Consider the following 24,898-nt stretch of genomic DNA (forward strand, 5'->3'; position numbering starts at 1 on the left):
CCTGCGTAATTGGGATTCCAGGAACTGACTCCAAGAAAAACACGCAACCAATGCAAGACTCATGGCACAACCATGACAGGTGCCAATGCCATCACCCAGCCCTGGCATTCAAGAGGCCGTTCGGAGGAGCTGGCACCCGATTCCCCATGACACACGGGTGGCCACGAACCCCGACCGATGCCAGTGCCTGCGGAGGTGCTCGCTCAGCAGAGCCCCTAGGACCAGCAGAGCCCCTCTGGGCTGCCACTGGTAGCCGGCAGTTGTTGATTTCTACCTTTCAAGCCCAGCCAGCCTGTAATAACAACAGACGCGCAAGAAAATCTGGGGTGCATTCTCAGGATGTGATGAATGTGTTCACGTAGTTTGTGTCTGCAGCAGGACTGCAGCAGTTCCAGCCCCTGTCTGCTATTCACCCTCCGCTGATTCATCCCTGCTCGGGAGGACGCAGCAGCGCTGCTCTTTTCAGAGGGCGCTGGTAGGACCCGGTACCCTCTTTGGCACGTAGGGTTTGGAAACGAATTTGAGATCTACTCAAGTCCCTCCTTATAAGTCATCGCCACAACCCAGGATGCACAGAGCAGATGTTTTCCACTCCAGCTCATCTGCCCAGCGTCCAGGAGCAGATCGGAGGAGACCACACCGCCCAGATTTGCCACATCATCATTTGGCAGCTGGCTTAATTGCAGCGCATGAAGCAGAATACCACACAGATGACAATGGGGCGCTCCTCTGGCCGTGGCCGTCCTGCAGCGCAACGTGGGCTCACCTGCCAAGGGCCACACCATGGCCAACCTCCGGCTGGCTGGGCTGCACGGGCTCCATCACCTCCATAGAGCAACGAGTGGGATCGAGGTGAGACCGGGCTCCTCAAGCTGAGCAAGGCAAAGGGCAGGATCCTCTTCAGTGCCTCTGTTGTGCTGGAATGAAGGAACACAAAGCCTCTTTAGAAAGGCTCCGGCCACGTCTCTGTCCCCGTGCCACCACCACCCAGCACTGCAGCAGGGGATGCTTCCAGCACACCCGGGTGAAGGTGCAGGAGCTGGCTGATGTTACCACCTGGGATGCCCCCATAACCGCCATTAATTCCATCTCCAGCAAACTCAGAGAGAAAATCCCATTTACAGCCAGCCGAGATGTCACGGTTGGTGGCAGGCAAGTCAGCCAGCCACCAGGAACCAGCACTGGGCAGGGAGCACGGCCCAGGGCCACAGCAACTCCCACAAAGGGACCGATGGAAAACCCCAGAGCAGGAACCAACCAGGCCTGCTCAGGCCATCCTCACACACCATGTCCGTCAGGCAAAAAAAGGCCTCTTTCCCCATACACCCTGCTCCTGCCTGACCCTCGTCCTCCTTCTGAAGAGGTGCCGAGGGCGGTGGCTCCTCTCTCCTCCTTTCCCCCAGCTTTCCCCAGGATCTCACCGGGGAGGGGGCAGGAAGGTGCAACTCTGGGGCCAGGAATTTTATTTGCCACGCCACGGCCAGGCAGCCCCCTCCCCTCCTTCCCGTGCCCTGCAGAGAGCTGCCAGCATCCAGCAGCTCCCTGCTGGCTCCTTTTCTTCCCAGGGCTGTGCTAATGAGGACCAAGGGGCACTGTGGAAGCCCTTACGCTATGCAGGACACAAAATGCAGAGCAGAGACAGCATTTTGAGCATGACAGCGTTTTAGGGAGAGCGATGGCACCACCTCCCCGGGGAGGCGCCGCACCAGTGCCCGGCGGTGTCCTGGGGAAGGCGGCTGCCTGCCGTTGCCCAACCCGGGAGTTGCACCAGGTCCACGGGCGCAGCCTTCGCAAGGCAGCTGCGCTCCGGTGGTGCTGGGAAGAGTTGCGCAAACACCCCAGCAGAAAGTCCGTGCCAAAGTGGAGCAATGTAGGTTTGAAAATGAGGAAATTAGAGTCTTTGCCAAGCTGGTTACCAGGCATTACTGGGCAAGGACATGGTAGCGATGCAGCACTTTGCTGTGTCACTTTGCCAGAGCACCGTGGCAGCCTTCCCGCTGCTCAGGCCCTTTTTAAAGGGAAGCCAGGTCTCCAACCGGAGAAGCACAGTTCAGTTTTTTCCAGCGTAAATGCACTCTAAGCCACTTCCAGGGAAGGATGCTGATGGCTGCAAGTAGATCCCTGTCTACAAACACAAGGCTCAAGGAGCGAAATAGCTGCGGGGTGAGGGAAGTGCCACGGATGCTCTCCTGCTGTTTGATAATGAGCGTGCAGAGGCTGCAGCACCGCTTTGTCTCAGCCCTTTGGGCAGCAAGTGCCCCACTGCCGCGCTCTGGCTGGTTCAGAGCGAGCTCAGGCGGCTGCGATGCTCTCCGCCAAGTGCTGACACCGTGGGACTGCAGCAGAACAGCCTCCGAAAGGAGCGCACCAAGACTTCCTCCACGGTGAGGTACTTCTGCTAAGGAGAAACAGCAAAAAACTGCTCAGCGCAGCGTTAATAATGCCTTCGCAGTGGTTTTGTTCACAGGGGTCCCCCCTTATAACTCACCCAAGCTGGAAGAGCAGCACTGCTTTCTTGCAGACTGTTTGCACGTCTGATTAGGCACAGGTCCACCTGCACAGGGAACTGCATGAGTTTATCGTGCAAGCTCACTAGCCTGAAGTTCTTCTTGCTCCAAACTCCACTTTCCCAGAGAACATTTCCAACATCCTTGCTAGACAGAAATCAGTGTTTAACGCTCAGCTATATGCTAAGAAACAGCCCCAAAACACAGCAGAGGTGCAGGAGCAGCAGTAGCCACGGGTCCTGAACAGGCTCAACAAATGCTCTGGGTCTTCCCCGTCTCCTGCTGTGCCCATTCTGCTCCCCCTGCACCTCGCGGTCCCATCGCTGCCTGCCTGCACGCCTGGGGTTTGGCACCGCAACTGCTCTGACCTCCTCTTGCAAAGCTCTGCTACCTTTCATATGTTAAAAGTTTGGGGTTTTGTTTTTTTCCTGTTCAGAAGACAGTTTGAAACCATCAGAGGAAAAAGGAAACCACAAGGATTTAGGAAAGCTTCACCAAGAAATGAAGTTTTCAGGCAGGGGTGTTCGCCCCCCCAGCTGAGGAAGTGAGCAGAGCTGGGGGCTGCAGCTTTACTCAACTGTGAAAATTTAGGAGCCTAATTGAGTGCTCTGAAACAAGGCTTAGGCTCTGAAGAATTTCATTCCAACACAGGTTTTTTTTTTTTCCAAACGTTGGAAAACATGAGTTTTTAAAACCTATTTTACATAAAGGCAAGGAGTAATTTTTCTCCTGGCAAGGCCACGTAGTGCCTTTTACACAATGTTATTTTCTGTTTTTATCAGTCAGCTTTAACAATAAGGAAATTCTAATAACGTGTGATTATAATTAAGGCAACTAATGGGATTTTGTGGACTGTGATTGGCATCACAAGTACAGCATCAGACAGAGAGGGGAACGTATAAGGGACAGATCTCCAGGACACCTTCAGAATTAGCAGCCATTTGGGTAATTATAAAGCTCCATTTTATAAGGAACCAGGAAACAAGATTAATTTATAAATCAGTTTATTTACAGATTTTGTTCTCTTAAAGTACATTTCAGTTACGAAAGATATTTACACTGGTGTACACAGGGACCCCCCTGGTTATTTTACAGTTCTTAATTACAAAAACCCCTCCACACCCTTGGGTCTGTCTACTGTGCAAAGCTGCTCTGGATGTGAACATTTGCTGAAACTGGCCCAAAAACCAAGTTACCAGGTTATTTACACATACACAGTAAACAGGTTTCTTTTTAGTATCTCCACAACACAGTACATCGGGAGACGGAGCCTCCCAGAAGGCGGCTTTGCAAACGTATATCAAAAGGCTCTGCAAAGTCAAGGAAAAAAAACTATTAAATGCAGGTTAATTACAGTATTCCTCTTTCATCTGTATATATTTTTGCATTTAACGTTTAAATTACAAATAAGTTCAATAGTTTGCTTTTCTCCATTTTAGTTGATTTGTAAACACTTCAGATGCACTAAATACCTTGTAAGATTCAACTGTTTCTCTGCTGAAAAGTACTTTATTTTCCTAATAGTCTTAAGGTAGCAAAGGGATATGAAAGTCAGAACTGCGCTCAGTTCCGTGCAGAATAGTCACTTAAAAGGTCTCTATCACTGTGCTACTGAAGATCTTCTGCAGGTACACACTTATTCAAGTATTGCAAAAAGCTAAGGCCACTTTTTCAAGAAAGGAAAGTGAACAAGACGGGATTTTTCCAATCCCTCAATTCTACCTCGTGAGCAGCGAGCCTCTTCTGAAAGGCAGAAGTGCTGATTTGCCGCAGCTCAGCTCAGGAAGCATCCTGCTGCGAGAGGTACTCACGCTCCTGGTCCTCACGAGCCTGGGCTTTCCCACCCGGCACCGAGATCCTTCCGAAAATGGAATCGCATCTCCACAGTGACATTGGCCACTGCCTCAAAGAGCTCACAGGTCTCAGAAAAATCTCGCAGCCTTGAAACTTCTAACGGGGTTGGCACCAAGATAACCAGGACCCAGTAGTATCATCTTGTTCTTTTAGTGGGAAGGTTGGGGAGAAGAGAGAAATACAGAACTTGGCCTCTGCTGTTAAAACTCCAGAATCCCCCCACCTCCTTGTTATCAGACACGACCCAGACAGACCATTGCTTCATCGCAGTAATCATCAGTCCCAAAGTAACTCAACGCACTCGAGCTATTGAGCATACACTCAACTCAAAGCAACTCAACACACTTGAGGTATTGAGAAGGTAATTCACGTATATTCAAGTCTTTTTAGGGTTGCTCCTGTCGAGGATTGCTACCAAAAAATAAACGGTGATGTTTGCAAAGGAATAAAGCCACTACTTACACAGTTTTCTTCTGCCCGAACAGCCGTAAAAACAACTTCTGTAGAGGGTGCTAAACTACTGCTGATCTAAGCCAGTGAGACAACGGGCACATCATCTCCAATGGTCCCTGGTATTCTGGCAGGCCAGCTGTGCAGCCTCCTCCCTGCTGGTGGCTGTACAGAGAAGCCCCACCAGCCCCACAGGGCAGCTGAAAAGCCTCCGTGATGCGCAGCACCCTTCTCAGTGCCGGCCACACCATCTACGGGACAGAAGCTAACTGCGCTCCTCTGATACTCCGGCCTCCAACCTGCGCTGCGGGTTTCTACCTTCTTTTCGTAATTGCTACCTATAAAAATAACAATCGTCTCTATTGAAAAAGATACACCCAGGAAAGGGAATCTGAGGCAGTGACCCAAGCAGTGACACCAGGCTGGTTAAATGCAGCAGCTTTAGTTTGCTTCTATTTTAAGCATTCGAGAATTTCACAGTTCAGCATCATGACACCTTAGGCGGACAAATGAATCACTTAAGGAAAAAGGCTGAACATTGCTCTGCCAAGACCATTTGACTTCCAGCCAGCCAGAAAGGCTGCTACTGCAGGACAGACGTGCATATGCCCTGCTGGAGGTGTTCCTATTACAGCGTTATCTCCTCCTTCTTCTTCCACTTATTAAGCTTCCATGAATATGGCTCACCATTAACTCGCAAGTGAGGTGCTGGCAATACTACATCTGAGAGTCTGCTTGGACCTCTGATAAATCCAACACTTCCCAGTGCTGTCCCTGAAGAATTACCAGCCACGTGTCGTTGTGCAAAATGCAAATATTCCAATGATAGCTTTCCAAAACAAAACCAAAAAAAAAAAAGGAAAAGAAAAACCCTCACGGAGCAGTAGCAGAGATAGGCGTACTAAGAAGGCCAAGAACCAAGCAGATGAAAGAAGCAGCAGGTATCTCCCCCCCCATGCCTATCGTGGGCAGCAGCATCTTTGGGGGACCTCCAAGAGGGCTTCGAAGCATCTCCCTGCACTCCAATGTGCCTGGAGAACCTGACTCTCCTCTGCATCTTGTCCCAGGTTAACAAACAGGGACATCCACTATTAAGGCATCAACGTTCGACCCCAGATTGTCTGTGTTCATCCAAGAGAAACACCAGAATGGGAGGGACAGATTAGGAAAGAACTCGGCAGAAGGACACTGTGGTTCAACCCGGCACCGAATGAACCGGGTAACAGCTGCCCACGGCCTAGAAGTTCTGGGAAAGGAAGGAAACAGATGGAGCAGGGAAGTTTCGCATCGTTCTTCAGCTCGGTCCCCTCAACTCTCCCTTGTCTCTGAATCAGGTGCAGGGAAGCTCCGTTCCTAGCTGTACCTTTGCTTCCCACCCCCAGTCACTGAGGTTTGGTTCCTCTCACCTTTCCTGTATCTACCTCGAGGAGCTGGAGGTTGTGTGTGAAGAATACAGACGCCGGCAGTTTCCAGAACAGACGCTTTCTCAAGTTTGGCTGTCTCAAAATATAAGATAGCACAACCAACTGCACAGGACACTCTCCTATAACCCACTTAATAAATTATCTGAAAATAAATTAAAAAAAAGCCACAAGCACAAAACATGCAGACAGTCAAGCACTGCTTTCTTTGGTGAATACACTCTGTTCTCTAAATTGTTCAAGTAATTGCTTCTCCGATTTATTAGGTGACAAGAAGGGAGAAAGCTGAGGGTGTGAAGGCCAAATTTTTGCAAGGAAACATTTTCCACTCCTGCATGTCTCGTGCCTGAGAGAATCCTGAGTATCCGTTATCTAGGAGCAGCTGGTGCTCCAGGAAGTGAAGAAGTGCTACACGGTAGGAGGAAAGTTGTCCACGGGCTCATCTTTCACGTTTGGCATGAGGTGGCCTTTATCTTGCTCCACCTCTGGATTGAAGCACGTTAACATAGGAAAAGCAGTAAGAATTCTTTACTTGAATGCAAAAATCAACATCACCTAATTTCCCTGGACTGACCGGCACCGTATCTGGTACCACATCCTGGGAAGAAAGACGAAAACCAGCTTCACAGAAAATGGAATTAACTGGGCTCCGGAGCAGAAGAAACTGATGCACATTGTTAGGGCTGCAGGAGAAGAGGTGTTAAGGTTTTAACACTGTTCAGTATGGTAAATATTCAGTTACGACTAAAACCTGACCAAACCATTTCTTCTGCAAATTACTCACATTTCTAAAGACAACTCGAGTACTGATGGCTGAGCGCCATTCCAGTAAAACAGCCAATACCCCAACTTAACCCAACCCTTTCAGAACACAGGCTGCATGTCAAAGGCCCAGGCAGGGGCCATGGACAGCTGCTCACAGCTATGTGGCATAACTGCATCGGCACGCAAACAGTCTGAGCACTCCACGACGCAGCCTCTAGTGAGGATCAGCTTGTTCCAAGCAACAAATCCGGTGCAAGGTCTCTAGCGGCAGAGGATGCAAGTTCAGGTTGCTGTAATCACATCTGTACTGCCTTTAAAACCCACGTGTGGAAGTCCAGCAGCAGTGCTCGCAGGGTGGAGAGTACGTTGGGAGTCAGAAAGGCCCATGACTCAGTGGTTACGCAGCGTCAAGTTTATTTTCAGCTCTGTCAGACAAGCAGTAATCTCCGCTGCTTCTCATTTATCTGGTTCAGTACATCAATAGTGTCTCTGATTAAGGCCTCAAAGATCCCGTCTGCCAACTGCATCTTTACACACAGTTCATCCTCATCGTAGTTCACCCACTGTGCTTCTTCCTCATGAAGTTCCTGCACCTGGGAGGGTAGAGAGGAAAAGGCAAAACGAACGCACATTACAACTCCATTGCTCTAGGATAATATCCCCTGCATAGTTCCAGAAAGAGTCCATAACAGCCTGTATCTGCCAACGGCATGTCTGTCTTTGCAAGAGATTACAGGAAACGCTTGGAATAGCAAAACGGACACAGATCTATTTGAACCAGGCTATTTCGCTGCAGGAACATTTGCTACCTTTCACCACACTACTCAGTTCAAAGGATTTCATATTCCTGCATAAGTTTTTCACTTGAAAGAACTCAGCTAATGGGATATTTTTGACCAACACCAGCACAAGCTCCATTAAAAACTCCCTAATTGCCCATTTGCAGGAAGCTGATTTCATGCAGCTTAAACTGGTAAGGAATCACGCAAAGGGCTTCAAAAAGGGAAGGAAAAAAAGAAAAGACTTGACTGCAGTTCAGATTATTTGAATTAGAAAACCTAAAGGAACGTACAAACTTCTCCAGTTCTTCTGTATAGGAAGACAAAACACTGGCTTGTGTTGTATGGCAGTCTTACAACTCATTTACACAAAATACTTATGCTTCATTGGATTTGAGAGCATTATTACAAATTGAATTTTGTGCTCTTACAGCCAGAAGAATAACTCAATGAATATTTATTTCTGTTTATTCCTAAACTGTTGACAAGCAAAATCCCATTTCACTGGTCACTGGCAAATAGGTGTCTGAATAACCGACAGAAGTAAGGTAATCTCATTCAGCAAATAAAGTCATACCAGGAGTCTCTCCAAATTCCACACCTCCAATTAAACTTATTAAAAATTTGTTTTAGTGACTATTTAGTATTACAGACACATCCCAACAAAGCTCAAACTTTCTCAGAAAGAGTGGGGACAAACATCACTCTTTAAAACGATCCGCTAATCCAGTATCAATATGTTATAGTGTTGTCATCTCAAAGAGCGCAAGAGCTGCAGCCCCAATACACACTTCCTCCCTTCCGTCTGAAGCTGAGCCGCGCAGCAACTCGCCTGTTTTGAAGGTGACAGCTGCGGCAGCACAGTGATGACTCAATAACCCAAACACAGCGTGAAGCCCAAGAGCAGGCTGCTCTGGGAACCCCAGGGAAGCTGCATTGCTTCCAGGGTTTTTAGCCATTCATAAGGCTTCAGTTACACACGGGTTTTCAGTCTGACAGCTCTTTTCTCCTTCTCCTAAGAGAGCCTGGGGAGAGGGGCAGGGATCTCATCCTGAAAACAGCTTTGGAAGAGTCACACTAAATGCTTACAAATCTCCGTGCTACCGCAGCAAGCATCCTTTTTGGCACAACTCCCATTTCCCTTACAGCTGTCAAAGATGGAGTGCAATGGTTCCATTATGCTCCTTACTAGTAATGAAGAAGCAACAGTACTGGCAATCAAATTTTGAACGTGCATTGTAGGCAAAAAATAGTTTAAACTGTGAACACTGTCAAGTGACAGATAATTGGGTGTAAGTTTGTTTCAGCCATCCACCCCCCCACAGACTTCTGAGGTCTCTCCCTCGAGAAGCTTGCTGCCTACAATCAGTATGTGCTGGTTGTAAATTTTGGTAAGCCCTGGACTAAATAAAAGCAGCGTGTCCTATATCCTCCCATTAATAAGGAGGTATAAAACAAGCACCAATTTGGAGCTGATCACGTGTTGCGCGACCGCACACAGACCACTTGGATGAGGAAGAGCAGGAGATAGGCATCCTGGAAAGAAGAGGGTGCCACAAAGAAGCGTTACCGAAAGAGAGAGGTCTTGGAGAGAAAACAGAAGCACCAAAAAGGAGACAGTGAAGATCCTGTCTGGAAGAAAGATCCTGGAAGTGAGGAAGATCCTAAAGATGAGGCAGATGGGTGGAGACAAGTGCTGGTGGACCTTGACCCATGACTCCCACGACTGGCAGCCGGGAGCAGCTGCACAACACCAACCCACACGACTTTCTGCCTGACCGTCCCAGGCCAGCAGCAATCTCCCTGCTGGGAACGTAAGGCGAGACCTGGTGAGCTTTAGACAAAGTTTTGATTTCTGTAGATTCCCATTCAAAATCATTAATATCTGCAAAATAAACTACATTGAAGGAGTCACTAGATCATTTGGGAGACTGGAAATAAGAAAAATCCAGAAATAAACCACTGCCTTGGAAGAATGCCAGTACGAGGAAGGCAGGTAGGCCCATTTTCACAGCACTTCATGCCCAGTGTTTGGAAACGTTAAGATCTACAACTGTGCATAAGAGCAGGCTTTGATTCTCTTCTTACAGTTTGACTTCCCTGGGGTTTAGGTTGTGGGCGCCAGAGAAGCAGGCTTCCGATTAAGCCAGCTTGATAAGGACAGCTCTGCTTTGTTGGAGAATTCAAAATCGCACGGAGAACATTTTAGCCCTCGAGTCAACAGGCCAGAAGGATCGAGTGCTTTTCAGCATTCTGTTGACGGACTTGTCAGGTGTAAAAACTAAACACGCAGGTTTGGCAGTACCGTGTGAGCTTTACTTTCTGAAGCTCAGGATAAAAGAAAAGGGGTGAGAGGGTCAGCACAGGGAAAGCAACAGCAGTGTTTGTTCTAGCCCTATGCAAACAGATAAGCACAGAGTTTTGGCTGAAGACCCAAGTGGAAAAATAGCGAGAACAATCTATTGTTAGCACCTGAACTTAAATAAGGAGATATGAGGGCTCTTACTGTAGCTTACAAAGGTTTTGAAAGGTCTAGGGAACACTGATACACTCAAAGCAGCACCTCTGCCTACGTGCACCTCTGAGATTCTCCCCACATAGCACAGACAGAATACACAAGATAAAGGAGGCAATACTAAGGGACACGAAAAGCAAACATCTACACGTTCCTTTAACTTGATTTGAAACTGAAAGTGAAGATTTGCTGTAACCACTAATAGTCCGAGCAACTGTCCAGCAAACAAGAACTCTCCTAACAGGTTCTGTTACAAATGCTTTCTGAGGAAAGAGATTGAGGAAAGAGATGCCCCATCGAAGTTGACTGAGCTGCAAAAAAAGAGAAGAGCACAGTGTTTTTTTGTCACTGGCAGAAAACCACGGACAGCTATTTTGTCTGCTCTTTCCCACACTAAAAGTGAAAAGAGGACTAAAGATGCAGTCCCTGGTGGTGGAAGTAGCAGAGTCCAAGGCAGAGCAAGCACGCAAAGGGCTGATCCATCCACTTCTCCCCTTGATTCCCAGCTGGTGGGATGGCCAACTGGCACCCGCACCTCCTCGCATCACCGGGCACTGCCCTAACACAGGCTGCTTCTGCTGTCCTGCCCCCTCCCACCACGCTGAACCTCTGCTGTAGTCAAGGACTACTACCAGGAACTAGGTTTGGTGTAATGAGCCTTCTAGGACACATCCAGGAATAACAAGGGAGAGATTAAGCCAGGCAAAATAGCCTGGCACTTGCTCTGTGCCTTCAGAGAAACCTAAGTCAGTTCAGCACACAGACTTGGCTCTGGGTTTTAGAGCCACCCCCGCCGTCAGGGCAGGCAATGTCACTATTTGACAGTCATTACTAATGTGCTGGAGAAGTAAGCATGCAACAGACTCTGCTTCCTCCGTATCAAAACCCCCGCATTAGTTATACCTAGCTCCTGGGTCACACAGTATTGGATAGTCAGATGTGTTTAACCCCTCTCAAAGTCACTAAAAATATGTAGTTGTCTCAATAAAAACTGAGAAAAGGTGTTTTCATTTGAAAATTACTTTTACTTGAATGAGAAGTTAAGAAACTGGGAAGGACTTGTGCTCAGAGCTTAAATGCAAGTAACAAAAGTCAAAGAAGGTTTACCTCTCTTATAAAAGCTCATGTTTTATTTTAACTGCTTATCTTTATAAGCAAAGAATGCAGAGAATCAATCAGCTCCTCTGTATAGTCAAATAACACCCTGCATATTGCAACATAGATATCTGCTAAAGAAACCTTCGTGTAACTTGAAGAAACAGAGCATTTTTGGTTGTGGTTTATTTCTAAAGAAGCTTCTACAGCACCTAAACCTGCCAAAAAGTCTTGATTTCTTTTTCAGCAAATCATAGTGTTTGTACTACTTGAATCTATTTCAGACAAAATTTGTGAAACTCCAAATCTGAATCCTCTGTCTGGGGCTACACCGTGAGTTACTAGCAGATAGGCAGCAGATCTTTCACAGACCTGCATACCCAACTGTGAACTCGGATTTGTGTTACCACAGAGCTCATAAACTTGACCAGAACATGAAAGTTGACCAAGAGACAGAGAAAGCAATCCAAGCAGTTTGTATTTTATAGGGATTATAATAGAATAAGGTAAAAGGAATTAAGCATCATCTCCTTAGGCTTTTTAGTTAGAAGCTTCTCTGACAGCAGCTTATGTTACGGTATGAATTTGGTAGCAATGCCACCAAGACTGCCTTACTCCCAAAGCACGGCATGCTGCAATCTTCACAGTTATTCCCAGCCTTCAGTAAAATTTTATTATCATACTCTAGTGAGAACAAAATAAAATTAAGCACGTTATTTATTAAGCCAAACTTGCCAGAGCTCTATTAATCTCTCATGTCTGGGTCTGCATGTAAATTGCTGGCCAGATTGTCTGAACTTCCAACTTATTCTATCTAAAACACTGATGCCTTCAACTGGAGCAATTTTTCCTAGTCAGGAAACCTTCTTTCCAGGTGTGGCTCAAAGAAATCTGAAGTCAACATCTGGAACTGGTACACAAGCATAACAGTTGTACTATTAATCCTCTCAGAGATTTAAACATAAGACTTTTTGCACACACTACAAACAGCCTCCATAACCCAGAACCAAGAGTACTAGGATATGCAGGTCCTATACACAAGCCTTTTATTTACGTACAATTCAAATTAACCCCCTGGGGAAAAAGCCTATGTTGGAAACCTTCCACTGATGGGCAATTAGAAGACCACACGACCCATGACCTGAAGTTAGTTCTGTGTGCGCGTGTGTGGAGTCAATTTCGGGTATAATTAAGTAAAGCATGGTGTTAATGACAACTCATATTTCCAAGTGGAACCTTCACCATCATTATAGCCAATAAAGATGTTAATCATCCTGCAACACAAGCCAACAAGTAACCTTTCAAAAACTAGTACACAGCCAGATACGCTCTATCTTGTGTTGGTCTAACAGTGAACTGTCTCTGCCCAGTGGCAGCTGCATTCACTAGTTCACGGCAAGCATTACAGGAGCAGAAGTCATGGTCGTCGCTTAGCTTTGAGGAAAAGCTTAGCTGTGGGTTCCATCTGGCAAACTGTTTGCCTTGTACTAGGGAAGTATCGTTTTTCACACTGTCATGTTGAAGTCTTTGCTCTTCTAACCCAAAGAGTTTTGCAGCCTTTCAGTTGAATGTGGTTAGCAATCAAGTCTATTATGTTTCCAGTATCACTGCCTCCAATTTATCAATATTACTTCAAAATAGAAACATTTCAAATTAAAGTAAAAGGAAAAATGTATTTTCTTCCCAAAGAAAAAGTTCACTCTCCTTTCAGTCAAGTTTTCCAATTCCTCCTGCAAATTCACACTTTAAACCTTGGGGAGTGTGCAAATCTAACCTCCAGTAAAATCCAGTATGAACTGAGAATTCAAGCAATTCACCTTACTTCATGTGGCTGTGGATGCCCCATTCCCAGAGGTCTTCAAGACAAGGTTAGATGAGGCCCTGAGCAATCTGATCTAGTAGGTGGTGTCCCTGCCTACGTTGGAACTAGATGATCTTTAAGGTCCCTTCCAAACCAAGCCATTCTATTATTCCATGATTCATTGGTACTGGACTTGTTTTGTGTTTTGCTTTGTTTTGGCAAGAAAAACTAAAAAAAATAAACACCTTCCATCGAGATCTTATGCACACTTTGCATTCTGTAAATAGTATGTTCAAATGCTGAAATGTATGATCATGTTATACTTCAGTCTGAGGGACAGACTCTGAAATGTCTGTTCGTATTCATTTACTCACCAATATATGATCCACTCTATCTCGTTTCTTCCGCCCAAATTTCATCATCTTCTGCCAGTCTGTTTTGTGATTAGGTTCTTTCCTCAGGCTGAACAACTTCAGTACTTCAGCTGCAATGAAGCTCTACAGAACAGAAAAGGTGAGATTTATCATATTTGAGCTCAGAAATGACATGCATACACAACGTTCTTTCCCTAAAGAGTAAGACTATAAATGCATAGAAGGCATCTGTTTAGCCAAGGGATATGCGGTGAATACAAGTAAGTTGCAGTGCAAGTCTTTGAGGCAGCCTTACACAGGCAGAACAATTATTAAATCCAGAAGTGGGAAAAAAAAAGACACCCGTTCCTGGAACAATCTTGAGAACAAGAATTTTCAGTTAAGCAGTACAGTAAACAGAAGATTATGACAGTTCATTTTGTAGGAAGTTATTAAAGAAAAGAAGGGTGTGAATTTCGTGTCCTTGTCCTGTGACCCTGCTCTCCTCTGCCACAGGCTTTTCAAAGTCTTCTCAACTAATCAGGTTAATTCAGATACTACTTCTGACTTTTCTAGAGAGTTAACATGCTTTATCTTCAGCAGGTTTATCAAAATACAGTCCAAAATAACAATTTAAGAAGAAACAGTACACCTAGGACTCTTCATTTTTGTCCTGACAAGCTGTATTACAAGTTCTTTGTTGAGCACTTTCAGAAACGTTTTTTTTTCCCCCTAACAACCAGCCCTACAAGCTTAACTTTGGTCCAGTCAGGCTCTACCTTTTGGGGGTTTTGTCCTTTCTGAAGCACTACCACCAGCAACAGGATTTCTCCTTTGGCCAAATGCAGCAATAACCTCACCAGACAAAGTTTGGATCCATACAGGCAACTCCCACTGTTCTCAGTGAGGTTGGCACAGGTGTGTCTGATGAAAAAATCCAGCTCATCCCATTTGGCCCAACCCTACAGTTGGATCCATGCCACTATACTCAATACAGAGTTCCAATGAGGTCTGCTGAAGCAGCAGTCTGTCAGCATACCAATTTTACCAATCTTGTAAGACCAAGGTTTTCCTGTCAGTTCTGCATAGAGGATTGTGGTTTAAAAGTAACTAGTATCAGCCAAGAAGACTGGGAGGCAAACCTGTTGAGTAAAATGGACCATCTTGACAAATTCCCTTTCAGGTTTGTAATCTCATTTCTTTTCTCAACACTTCTCGCACTGGATAGATCTGTTACTATCTTTTAACCCTCAGGCAACTGTTACTACAACATTTTTCATCTCCCCTTCCCTGTTATCACGAGAATTTCTCCCTACCTTGATTTCATCCAGATCATTTGGATCTTTTACTCGGCGAAAGTAAGCAGATGTGATCCTACACGGTTTCATCCAAATAGGCTGATTTAGATTAGGATCCTCAGCAAAGATTTCTCCAAAGATCTCTCTTGTTAAATCAAACACCACCTTAACAAAGGAAGAAGTGAGAATTAAGGCTTCTGATCTTCATGGTAACAATTCAAAGGACAAGAATAAAATGCCTAAAGACTGTACCTTTTTATAGACCTGTTTGTTTATCGTGTCCGTGTCCTGCTCTTTAATGGCACCACTAAGATCAGTGTGAAGGCTGAAGTTTTGAAGATCATGACCCAGCTCTTTCAGTTTCCAGAGTTCCTCAGCTGCTGCATGCACCATACCTTCCACCTCCACTGCAGTATGAGGGACTGCCAAAGGCTCCTCACACGGCTTTGTTGGAACTTTCTGTGCTTCTACCTTGGGCAGCACTGCTGGTTCCTCAGATTGCTTCTGCTGGACCTTACGGGAACTAAGGCCATAGTCCTCATCAAACCAGTCTTGATCATCTCCCAGCACGCTCAGGAACTCCCGATTGAGCTCCAGCTCAGCCAGCCTCTTGGCAAGCTCCTCCTGACCGCTCGCACCGAACACTGGACTCTCCTGTGAATTAAGTCACGGAGCAAATACAAAGCAGTGTCACACCGTTGTCTATCAGGCATTCAACTTGTATTTTTAAGTGCTCTACTAACTGGTTATATATGCACAACTACTCTCAATTCTTTCAAGGGTAATAAACAGTGCACAGTAAAATTAGAAGTGTTTCAACTCAAATACCTGGATCTTCTACCACTCCTGATGAACACTTTCAGAGGGTTCCTACAGAGCTTTCAGAGGCTTCCTACAGAAGACCACCTGTACCTGCCCACTGTGTGTCCTGATGTTTAACTGTTTAGGAAAGGCTGAGTAGTTCAAAGAGTGATAACGTGACATGTAACTTTTCACTTTGCTTACCAGCAAGTCTCAGATCTGCTTCAACAGCCTAAAAGCTTTTAGCAGGCAATGGCTGTTTTAGTGACTGAGCAATGGTGAAACGAGCTGACGCTTTCTGTGATGATAATATATTGAGATCAATGGCAAAGCAGACAGGTTTACTGACATCTTCAGCAGAAAGGCCAAGTTCTAAATCTGTGTCATTAATGGTTATTCTGAACCACTGCTTGAACTTCCACTGCTCGTGATATATTACTTCTGTGGATAGAGCAGTCTGACAACTTAATGATCTCTATAGCAACTAATTATTTTACAGGATGATTATTTCACATCAAGGATAGACAGAGGTAAGTTTACAGTTTAATGTATTTTGACATTTTTAGAATAAAATTGACGGTAACAATTAAATGAAATCAAACATGAAAGCAGAACGCAATCTAAATGAAGTATTTTTCACTTTGATGTGCCAAAACTTGTCTTTGAGCCTGCAGGGCTACTAAAGTGAGTTGGGACCAGGGAAACACAAGAACACACATTACACACATACATATAGCCACAATCTTCACACCACCAAACAGAACTTGGGAGAAAAAAACAACACTGGTGCTACACTGCATTCTTCAGATTCAATAATCATCAGTCAAAGCAATCATCACCAACTCTTAAAATTAGCGCAACATATTTGTTACTTACTGGTCTGGGACACATGTCTGGAGAGGAAAGTTCTTCTCTTTCATCTTCCAAGTCCGAGCTTAGAAAAAAATTATTCAGTCCATCAGGAATCTGCTTTTCTACTTGCTGAGATGGGGGATTGGATTCCTCCCTCACATCACAGAGTTCCTGGTTGCTGAGCTGGATTTTCTCATTCCTGACCTTCTTTATTTGCTGTAACTGATTGACTGTGTCTTTCACAAAATCTTTAAGCAGACTGTCCGTCAGCAAACTGACCTTTTCCAGTTGGTCTTTCGACTTTTCTTCTTCTCTAAATGGTAGTCTAAGCTGGGCTTCTAATTGGTTCTTTTCTTTTGCCAGCAAATCCAGAAGTGGAGTTGCAGGCTTCTCCAGAACTCCAGGAGAGAGATCATCTAACTTTTCAGAACACTCTTCCCCCAGTGTTTTCTGTCTCTCCAGTTTTTCAGAAAGGAAATCAGAGATGTCATCTAACTGAACAGTGGAAATCCTGTCCATCACACCAGTAATGGGAGGAGGAAGGTTGGCCTCCTCTTTTATAGCATGCTTCAGATAAGCCACCACAGACTGTTCTGGGGCAAGTGATTCAGTAGCTACAGAAATCTCCTTTATGCTCTTTGCTTTGGAAGATGAGTCCTCATCAATGTTTTCTCCAGCTGAGGCTTCTGAAACAGCTGTGCCTGCAGGAGCTTTATCCTGGGAAGAGTTCTTTGTTGCACTTCTGCTCTGCCTTTCATCTTCTTTGCCAGATTTGGAACTTCCTTTGCCTTTCCGCTCAGCTTTGTGTTGCTTCTCCAGTCTGTCATCAAAGAACGAATCTTCATCCTTATTTGTGTCTAAATGGTTATCAACACTTTCTGCGATGTGAGAGATTTTTTGAGGAGGAGCAAAAATACCATGCCTTTCTTTGCAATCAAAATATTTAATACCATCATAAGTTCCATTATTGTTCCCTTCAGGTTTATCCAACTCCACACCAGCCCAAAACCCTTTGGCAAATTTAGTCAGACCTTTGAATCGCAGTGTTCCAGGTTGGACTTTACTCACAAGTACCCTATCACCAATGCTGAAGTTTGACAAATTATCTGTTTCTTCTGTGACTGAAGCAGAGGCCCATGGTGGTGGCTGAGCAGGAGCCTGTTCTTTCTCCACATCAATGCGTTCAGTATTTTTCATAAGTTCTGTTGGAGATCTAAGCTCCAACAATCTCTCCGAATGCTTGCTGCTGGAGAGAGAAAGAGATTTGTCACTGAGGTATTCACTGATTTCGCCATCACTGCCAAGGCTCGTGGATCTGCTTCTGTTGGTTTGTGTGTGCTGTGACTGCTCTCTCAGTGAGTGATTGTCCCCTTTAGGGGAGAGAAGGGACACTTCAAAGTCATCTTTGTAATGTTCCACAGCAAGTGTTTCTTCAATTGATGCCTGTTTCCTGGAGGAGGATCCTTCAAAGTCTTCAACATATGACGGCTCTTTTTGACTAAACAGGTGTTCTGAAAGCAGATCATCTTTTTCCTCTGCTGATTTGCTAAATTTGCAGTAAGACTCTTCTACGTTCGGGACAGTTACAGCATCTTTGTCTGCCAGTCTCTGTTTTAAGACTTCTTCCTTACCATGAAGGCTTTCCACAGACAAACCAAAAGGTTCCTTTAGAGAGTGTTCATTTGCAGAATGGAGGACTTTCTCTGGAATAACGTCCAATGAACTCTCCTGTTCCTTATCTAATGTCAACAACACATCAGAACTTTCCAAAGGTTTAACATAAGAATCTTCAATCTCGTATTGTTCCGATTTTATATATTCCAAGTCTTCTGGTATCTCAGATTTATGACTGAAGACAGCCTCCTCATTGGATAAATTTATTGCAATGCTTGTTGATCCATGGGATATCCTACTAATGTCCCTACTAATGTCTTTTATGTCTTTGAGAAGAGCTGATGAGAGCACATGATCTAAGGAATCACCAGATCCTGCTCTGGAACTCCTTGGTGACATTAAACCTGAGGAAGATTTTCTGGAAGGTTCTTCTGCATGAACATCTGTCACCTTCTTGGTGTGCACAGACACAGATCTCTCGGTTCTTGATGACACAGCATCTTGAAGGAAAATAAAAAGTGAATCATAAAAAGTGAATCACAACAGATGGTATAGCCTGCATTGTCTCATCGATGACTGCAACTATAGCCAACAAAATTAACATCAAGGTTTTTATGCTAAAAGATGCAAACTGGTGCCTTGGAAACACAGACTTCTAGCTGTCCTACAGACATTTGTCCAGTTCCAGCGCTATAACACTTTCTTTCTAATTCTGTTTCTTGTACCATTACTTTATAACACTATACAATACTTAGCCCACCGTAAGGACTTAGCAACCTCATCTAGTGAAAAGTATGCCTGCCCATGGCAGGGGTGTTGCAGCTAGGTGATCTTTAAGGTCCTTTCCAACTCAGACCGTTATATTATTCTATAAAAACAACCAAGCTTAGAACTGCAGACAGAATCACAGAATGGCTTGGGCTGGAAGGGACCTCAAAGACAGGACAGGGATGCCACCCGCTAGGTCAGGTTGCCCAGGGCCTCGTCCAGCCTGGCCTTGAACACCTCCAGGGATGGGGCATCCACAGCTTCCCTGGAAAACCTGTTCATTAGATAACAATTATCAACAGCAAAACATTGATAAGTATTAAAAAAAGGAAACAACTGTTCCTAAATATCTACTTCTAAAGCCTTAATTGTTTTGGTTTCCTTACTTTCCCTCCAGTGATAAAGAAACAGGAAATAAAATAAAAGGAAAAAGGCTGTCACGTAATTATGATTTTATAAAAACCTCACCAAGAATAAAACTAAATAGTGAACATTCAGGAAACAGCAAAAGCAAATGCCTACTAAGTAGAATTAATATAGCATGAACAAAAAACTTTAATATGTAGTACTATACAAAATATACAGTTATATTTGTATTTTTAGTTATATTTTACAGATACAGCATCTCTCATCAACATTTGTTCTAGTACAAATTCTTTAAAATAAAGAACTCAAATACTATGAGGTTTCAGAACTGGGAGCTGGGGGAGTAAGGGAAAGGAGCCATAACTTAGGAACCTCTACTCCCCAAATATTTCCAAGACCAAAACAAATGTAAATGTAAACATCAAAGAGAAAAAAATACAGCTTCACCATTGTGGTTTTATCAAGTCTCCATGCTCTCTTAAAAACTCTTCTTGAATAAAGAAGGATAAGATTAAAGAAGTTTAAAACAGTCAGGCTTCAAGATTTTCATCTGTAGTACTGATTCTTCCGTTTACATACCTGCATACTCTGCAATGGATTCCAAAGATGCTCTAGATCGCTCTGACTCAGTCAGTGATTTCCAGTTTTTAGCTGTCTCTGGCCTAAAGTTGAAATATTGAGTTGTGTGAACCATTGTTACATGAGAAAGTGCTCTGTTTTGATTTTAAATAGATAAAAATGAAAATATGAGCATCTGTAAATCTATCAATGTATTAATGATAACAAATGGTTTGGTTTGTCAACGTACTGTTAACTTAGAAAACAGGAATGGGGACAGAGTTGATGGTTTGGCAAACCCTGGAAAATATTTTTTTAAAAGGTTAATCACAAACCTTGGCCTTTTTGCAGCCAAAAAAAGAGAAAGTGACCTTTTATTAAAAAAAAAAAGAATACACTAAAATTGCACCATCTGCTGGAGAAAATGAAACACTTAATACTGTAAGAAGTGCAAAAAGTCAGCTGAATTGTCTATTTTTAAAAACATAAGATCCAAAACAGATGTAAGTTGAAAAGATGAACAGTCTGCCTCACAGTGCAACAGGCATAAAAACTCTTACAGGTCAGTGATCTGAACAACCGCTTTACACATTCTTGCTCAATCAAAAATTATCATTCAGAAAGAACTTGAAAATAGGACCTGAAAGGCTGGGCAAGACAGAAATAAGATACATATGATTACAGGGACAGTGCATCTTATCTATTTTGGGCCAAATGCGACCAGCAAATGTGTCAGCAGCATACTGCCACTGTCCAGTGCTTTGAGGAAGAGCAGTCAGCAGCTTTGCTTGCACCAAAGGTCTCTGCTCAAACAGCAATCACTGCAGTTTCAGAATAATCTTAGCAAGAAGAAATCCCATTTACCTATGGAGTGGTGGTGCCTTGATCTTAGGTTTTTCAGCAGCAGCTGAAGATAGAGTTTTAATCTGAGGTTTGGCTGTGGGTGATAACTCCAGATCTTGGCTCAGCTCTGCTTCAGTCTTCTTGATAAACTCATCATATGACTGAGCATAAAAAAGTTACGACTGTTAATCTACTAAACCATAACTACTACAATTTGGTATACAAAACCTATCAAAATAAATAAAGCATAGCCTCAACCATTTAAGGACACTCTCAGTTTCTCTGTACTGTTTTACTTACTAAAGCTCCATAGCTGTGAATCCTGGAAATCAATATTTCACTTTCAAAAACAAATTACATAAGCATCACTGTTTAACCCAAGCTGGGATACTAATGTGTATGAACATATATAAACCCCACCGAGCACTGTAACCTGTTAAAGATATACATTTTAAAGAGTGTGGTTTTGCCTCCAAGGCTCTGGTTCATTACTGAAAGCAGTTAACTAGCCAAAAACAGTCCCACTTCCATCACAATTAACATGGCTTTCACAGCTGTTGATAAAATATTTTGCCAACAACATCCATACTATAATGATTTATCCATAGCTTTTACTTTGCCCCTCTTCCTATGGTTCCTAACCTCCAGCTGTTTGATCAAACTGGCCTCCTGGGCTTTCAGTCTCTCCTTTTGCCTCTTCTTCTGTTCCTTTTTCAGCTGGTAAACCACTGACTTCCTTTTCCGTAGTTCATCCTTCAGGGCCCTGATCCGTCCTTCAATATCACTTTGATCAGATGTGGTTTCTGAAAAAAGTTTTATTTTAGCCTTTAAATAACTTGTAAAACAATTCTATGTAAAGCAATCAACAGTCATTTAGTAAACACAAAATATGGTCCAAGTGAAATATTCAAGAAATTATATTAATTTCAACATATTAAGACTCTTCAAGGGGGATCTTGGATTCGCAACAGTACTGTGTAACATTTGAAAGAAAAACCATTGCATCTTAATTTACAAGAGAGAGAGGCTCTGATACATGCAATAACTTGTTACCAAACTTGTTCACGTCAATTGCCCACATTCACGTTGCTACCTCATTAAGGGCTTATCACATCAGCTGTTGTAGAAATTAACCTTTGCTGACATGTAAAAATATGACAGCTCAACAATGCATACCAAAAACGTAACCAAAGCATTTGTTTACCGTCACCACATACAGTTTCAAACTACATGGTACACTTTACGGATGAGAATTTCTCTTGGAATAGCAGACTCCAAAAGCAGGTTAGGTTTCCAGCCACTTCAGATTTTCTGCCACCTTGGCTAAATAGATCTATGAAATGGAAAGCTGACTGGCTGACAGCTGGAAGGAAAGCCAGTTTGAATGATGACGAGATTTTTACTGTTGTCAGGTCTTGTGTTGACATTTTATTCAGGGTGAAGGAGGGTAGACACACGGTAGACTTCTCTCTGATTGCTTACACAAAGCTATGTGGCACATCCTTGCTCCAAGTTCAGTTTCACAGACCTTCGTAAGATGCCATTACTGACTGGAGCTATTTTCTACCTCATTTTTTTTCTTAATCATTTTCTTTTCCATCCCCTGCAGTCTGGCCTTCAATCCTGTTGATGATTTTCTGCTTCTGTTCCATTGTAACACTGTCCCCAGCTGCATAGATCCACTCTCTGCAGGACAACCACATTCTACCAGTAACTCTGCCACTTTCATTATTCCTATTGTAACAAGTTCTCGGTCTCGCAGAACTCTCAGACTTAGAGAAAGACTGCCTCAGTGCCTCACTACTTATTCTTCCCCACCCACCCGATTATGTCTACCTGTTCGTTGCTTTTCAAACATATACCAATACAGTGCAAAACAAGATCCTGGCCTCAGATAGTGCTACCACAATTAAATACGAGAATTTTTTCAAAATATTTATCTGATATAGTCTTATCGGAGATGCTCCCTGTAGCTGATGCCCCTCTTTATTTTCTACAGCAGCAGTTCCTAACAGAAGGATCTAGGATGGTCTGCTTTTCTAATGCTCGATATTATCTATGCTGTTTTACGGACCAAAAGGCTTGGATGCCCATAAACTGCAACTGCTCTACTGAAGGCCCTAGAAAGTAAGTTGCCAGTAATATCTAGTCAGCCAGCAGGAACAGCAGGACATTTTGCTAATTCATTTCATTTCTCAAGACAACAAACAGCCATGAAGAATGATTTCATCATCAACAGCCAGCAAATACAATCAAACTACCGTATTCTTTTTCCACTAACAACGGTTGTTAACCATTTACAGAAGTTTAAAAAAGCATGGAAAGAATGGATCTCACTTGCTAATCATGAGTACTTTACAATGCCACTGTACTTAATTCCTCCTGAATGGTAAGTGACCATTATGCAATTATAGCTTTTATTGATCAACTCATAAGGGAAAGATCTGCACATGCTTTCATCTTTGACAATCCTGTCTACGCATGCATCAGCACTGACATAGCGATGACTTCATTACTACTCAGCAGCTTGGAAGATTTGCCTCTTTAAAATGGAATGATTTATTGTGAAACCAGCATCATCTTGATGGACTTCCCCCTTCTTATACCTGTCTCTAACATCTGAAATAGAATCATAGAATGGTTTGAGTTGGAAGGGACCTTAAAGATCATCTTCCAACCCCCCTGCCATGGGCAAGGACACCTTCCACTAGGCCATGTTGCTCAAAGCCTCACCCAACCTGGCCTCGAACACTTCCAGGAATGATGAAGATGGCAAATACTCCATTTTAAAAGAGTTTATTTTCATGACCATTGTTGCCTGCTGTACTTTTCACTATGGGTTCCTCGAGTGGTTCCTCATTCAGAACTTGAACGTAACTTTAAGGCTTCACTGGGTTGCAAGCTGCCCTCCAGACAGAACACAAACACAAACTACTCAGTGCGAGTATCTAGGTGTTAGGTATTCTTTTCTACATCCAACAGAATATCTGCCTCAAAATTACTGTTACTGTTGCCCTTACATACATATTAAACAAGAAACAGCATAAAAGATTATTAAGCTTGCCACATCAAGCATGTATGTCTCCAGTCTTCATAGTGTGCCAGTGAAGTTATCTCTAAATCACAAACAACAGCCAGTACATACAATAGAACCACCTGATTCTTTTTCCACCAAAGACTTCCTAATCACTAAAGGACTTAAACCCAAGAAAAGCGTATTCTTCTGTGGTTTTTATCTCATTTGCTAATAAGAAGTATCTTGTGATGCTGTAACAACCACACTGTGGAATACAAGATGTTTTAGAGGCTAGAAGCAAAGAAAGGCTCAAGATAGTCTTCACAGCTCAATGGATCTGACGATGGTGACCCACAGATGATGGTTTGCTCAGGAAGTCCTGGAATCCATGTGACTAACAGGCTGTGAGAACACATTAGGGAAAGGACTGCTCTGTACGAGTGCATTTCTGACATTCCTTCCCTCAGCATTTACTGGTAGCCTGCTTAGATACTTGGTTAAAAGACTTGTGAGAGGGCTATACACAGATCTTGTATTTTGTAGCTCAAAATTGCAACCTTAGGCCCTATTTTACTGCACACAATCCAAATCCTTCTTCTCAAAAAAAGGGAAAAAACAACAAATATTCATTTTCTTGAGTGCTTTAGTGTGATATTAATTATTCCAGTCAGTGATAATGCTTAAACATTACTAGATTTCTTCTCCCAGGTTCCAGGAGTACATATTGTACCCACAGTACCGAAGGAAACTTAGGACATGAGGAGCTAAGAAACTCAGTAGTTTTTAAAGATGAGCCTTATATACCGAGAACAACTTTTTTCTGATGATCCACTGTCTTACAGGCTGATTGTCCTGGCTGTGGACAAAGACACTCTGCATATGTCATGAAGCGTCCAATTGCTACGCACATGCCAGAGAAGGTTCAGTGTGCTCACTTGTACTGCCAGGGTAACAGAGCTGTATGGTTCTGGAGCCAGGTTGTGTTCAGAAGGAGGATGATCATGTTTATATGCTGCTGAGCCATATTCTGCTTTCTTACAATAAAAGCAGTGGAGAACAGTAATTTATTAAAAGCACAACTAACCTTGGTATTTTTAAATTCTAGAAATACCTTAACTATTAACTCTCTTTCCATGCCTGTTTGCAGACACCTGTGCAAAGATACACACCTTATGCTGAAAGGATCAAATTACAAATCACAGAACTCTAAAACCTAGCATTTTCCAGAAATTTCTGTCTGCC

General features: G+C 43.6%; 1 protein-coding gene across 15 annotated transcripts in view; it reads right to left on the bottom strand.

Moving 5' to 3' along the window:
- Positions 1–3,494: 3,494 nt before the first annotated feature.
- The window catches only part of CEP350 (centrosomal protein 350), a 74,688-nt gene continuing 53,284 nt past the window's right edge, over positions 3,495–24,898 (bottom strand). For all 15 annotated transcript variants that reach the window (XM_048073463.2, XM_048073461.2, XM_048073457.2 and 12 more), the window contains 8 exons: positions 21,283–21,443; positions 20,662–20,801; positions 19,819–19,901; positions 16,516–18,605; positions 15,091–15,492; positions 14,857–15,003; positions 13,562–13,684; positions 3,495–7,590 (listed from right to left, as the gene is read on the bottom strand). In XM_048073463.2, the coding sequence (XP_047929420.2) occupies positions 7,426–7,590; positions 13,562–13,684; positions 14,857–15,003; positions 15,091–15,492; positions 16,516–18,605; positions 19,819–19,901; positions 20,662–20,801; positions 21,283–21,443 (3,311 nt within the window). In that variant the 3' untranslated portion in view covers positions 3,495–7,425. The remainder of the gene's footprint in view (positions 7,591–13,561; positions 13,685–14,856; positions 15,004–15,090; positions 15,493–16,515; positions 18,606–19,818; positions 19,902–20,661; positions 20,802–21,282; positions 21,444–24,898) is intronic.

This window comes from Anser cygnoides, chromosome 8, assembly GCF_040182565.1.
Source record: "Anser cygnoides isolate HZ-2024a breed goose chromosome 8, Taihu_goose_T2T_genome, whole genome shotgun sequence".
Lineage (NCBI taxonomy): Eukaryota > Metazoa > Chordata > Aves > Anseriformes > Anatidae > Anser > Anser cygnoides.